Source organism: Nestor notabilis, unplaced genomic scaffold, assembly GCF_000696875.1.
Source record: "Nestor notabilis isolate BGI_N333 unplaced genomic scaffold, ASM69687v1 scaffold7310, whole genome shotgun sequence".
Lineage (NCBI taxonomy): Eukaryota > Metazoa > Chordata > Aves > Psittaciformes > Psittacidae > Nestor > Nestor notabilis.
In genome coordinates, this window is record NW_009910634.1 from 141,578 (window position 1) to 144,092 (window position 2,515).

Below are 2,515 nucleotides of genomic sequence, written 5' to 3' on the forward strand. Positions count from 1 at the left end.
TTCCCTCTCTAACCTTCACATACACTATTGGAATTCTGTGCTGCTCTTCTCGCTTTGCCTCCCTCCCCCAGACAGCCCTTTTCAAAATGTAACTGATGTTCAGTTTGCTAGCTTTAGTTACCAGTCCCTTGTAACCTGGAAAAAAATTCATGTCCCACATGTCTTTCATGTTGAATATTCACATCGTTAGAGTATTCAAATTTATCTAATGTCTCCTAGGATAATAGGGTATTTAATGGTGACCTCTTATTTCATGAGAATGAAATAGGATAAGCGACAAATGTATCACAGAGTAAGCAGGTATTGCATAGACAGTCAGAATAACCAAGAATAAGTTGCTCTTCATGAATAAGGTTGACAGATTTAAGAAGCCTAACATTATACTTACTCAGAAATGTGCTTTTTTATTTTCACTACATGATTTTTATATTTATTGTCCAATAAGATGCATGATATTCTAAAGCTTAAATATATGTATATATGCGGCTAGATTCTATATGAGAAAATAACAGGATTAGAAAGGGTTAAATAAATAACTTCAATCTTGATAAATAACATGAACGTTTATGTGCTTCCTGCTTATCCCCTAAAGACTGTTGAACATACATTTTCAAAATAATCATTATGCTTGAAATCAAGTTAAAAAAGCATGAAGTCTCCTACATGGAAGGGATTACAATTACGGTACAACCGGGAAAATAAGTTCCTGAGAGATTATTCTACAGTCATATTTCAACTAGTTAACATTTCACAGGGACAAAACAATATTTGAACACGAGGTAAACAGACTCATAAGCTTCCAATTCAGATTTCATTTCAAGTTTCACTGCATCCCTGGATGACAGCATTCAGAAGTTAACAAATCGGTACCACAAAAAAAAAAAAAAAAAAAAAAGAAAAGAAAAAAGCAAATTCAACATTTCCTATAGGTCAAACCCCCATCTCACAATAACAAAGGTCAGTTGTCTCCCATTTCTTAAGTCTCACACCCAAATTTATTTTGATGACAGTTACAGTAATATATAGCTGACTGTGGAGGACTATTGGTTAAATATCAACTCTGCATCTTGCTCAGCTGGACGGCAGAGTTACCAGTAGGAATGTGGAGATTGCACTGGTAGCTCCCGGTTCATTTTATTCTGAAGTTTAATATACAACATCAATGGCAAATTTTATATTCTTGATGAAAATGTGAAGCAGAAATGATCAGCCCCACATGTGAACAGAACCCCACAGCAAACAGTAGCTCCTCAGCACAAAATAAAAGTTTATATTCATAATTACTTGAAAAAAATTCAACTATTTTCTTCTTAAATGTGCACATGAATGGCAGCATCATATATTTTCATCTGAGTATTTTTCTCTATGTGAAAAAATACTTATTTCATAAGACAAGTCCTTCTTAAATAGAGCCACTTCAGCTGCAAACTAAGAAAACCCTAAGAATGCCAACAGAAATATGTCAACTTACTCACCTGCATTGGAGCCTGTCAAGTTGTAACGTGCATTCAGCTTTTTAATGATATTTTCATGGATCTGATACCAGTCACTCTCTGTGTTGCACCTAGAAAAACGATAACTTTCTTAACTCTGAAATAGGAACAAAAGTTTTTCAAACCAGCTTCACCACCTATCTCTAAACAAATCCTCTTTGGTTCATGAAACTAATAAGACAATAGGAGCTAATAAAACTTGTGAAACTGCCTGTCTCAATAGAAAGAGTGAGAGTGCTCTTACCATTTGACAAAGGCACCCTAGAAATATCTGCTTCATGTTGCAAAGGGTAAGAGAAAGATATGAGCAATTACACACAGGAACTCAGCCATGACCAAGTTCATCATCTGTATAGATCTAACCTTCATCACTAAACCACACAGAAATCTATCCTGTGACACTAAGAAGGAGACACAGGACTCAGAGCCAGTCCTAAACAGAAAAATCTGTGCTATACACTTCAAAGTTACTTAAAACAGGATGTGTACTCAGTGAAAGAGCAAATGGCATTTCAGTATACATGTAAAAAATAACTGCTTTTCCATAAGGAAAAACTGACCATGTTCTAATGATCATTTTTCATGGGTTAGACTAGAGTTAATCTTAGCATCAAATCTAGTCTTGAGCAACATTTCTTCTTCCATTGTTTTTGTTAGTTAAAAACAAACAGGCAAGATTGGAAAAAAATAGAATATCATAGGCAGAAAAATCTAAGAATTTGTTAACCAATAGCAAACACTTATTTAACTTTAACATCCTGGGAGCCTAAAGAGCCAGCCTACATGTCCTTTGTCACACTAAATTGCTTTTCTGCAGCTCTGATTCCAGCAGCTCTAATTCAGCACAGAGGCATACAGAGGAGAGGAGAAAGGCTACCTGAATGACTTCCATGCCTTCAGGATTTGAGTGCTAACCCTGGGAGGCGCAGAACTTCCCCCATGTGCATGACAATATGTGTCCCAGTTTTATGTGCTTAGAATAGACCACTCCACAAAACGGTTCTTACTATAATGTCCATGAT

At 35.8% G+C, this 2,515-nt stretch overlaps 1 protein-coding gene across 1 annotated transcript in view; it reads right to left on the minus strand.

The window, feature by feature from the left end:
* DOCK4 (dedicator of cytokinesis 4) overlaps window positions 1-2,515 on the minus strand; it is a gene marked incomplete at its 5' end in the record, with an annotated part of 119,538 nt that overhangs the window by 113,682 nt on the left and 3,341 nt on the right. The window contains one exon of the mRNA XM_010011020.1: window positions 1,476-1,564. Within this exon, the coding sequence (XP_010009322.1) occupies window positions 1,476-1,564 (89 nt within the window). The remainder of the gene's footprint in view (window positions 1-1,475; window positions 1,565-2,515) is intronic.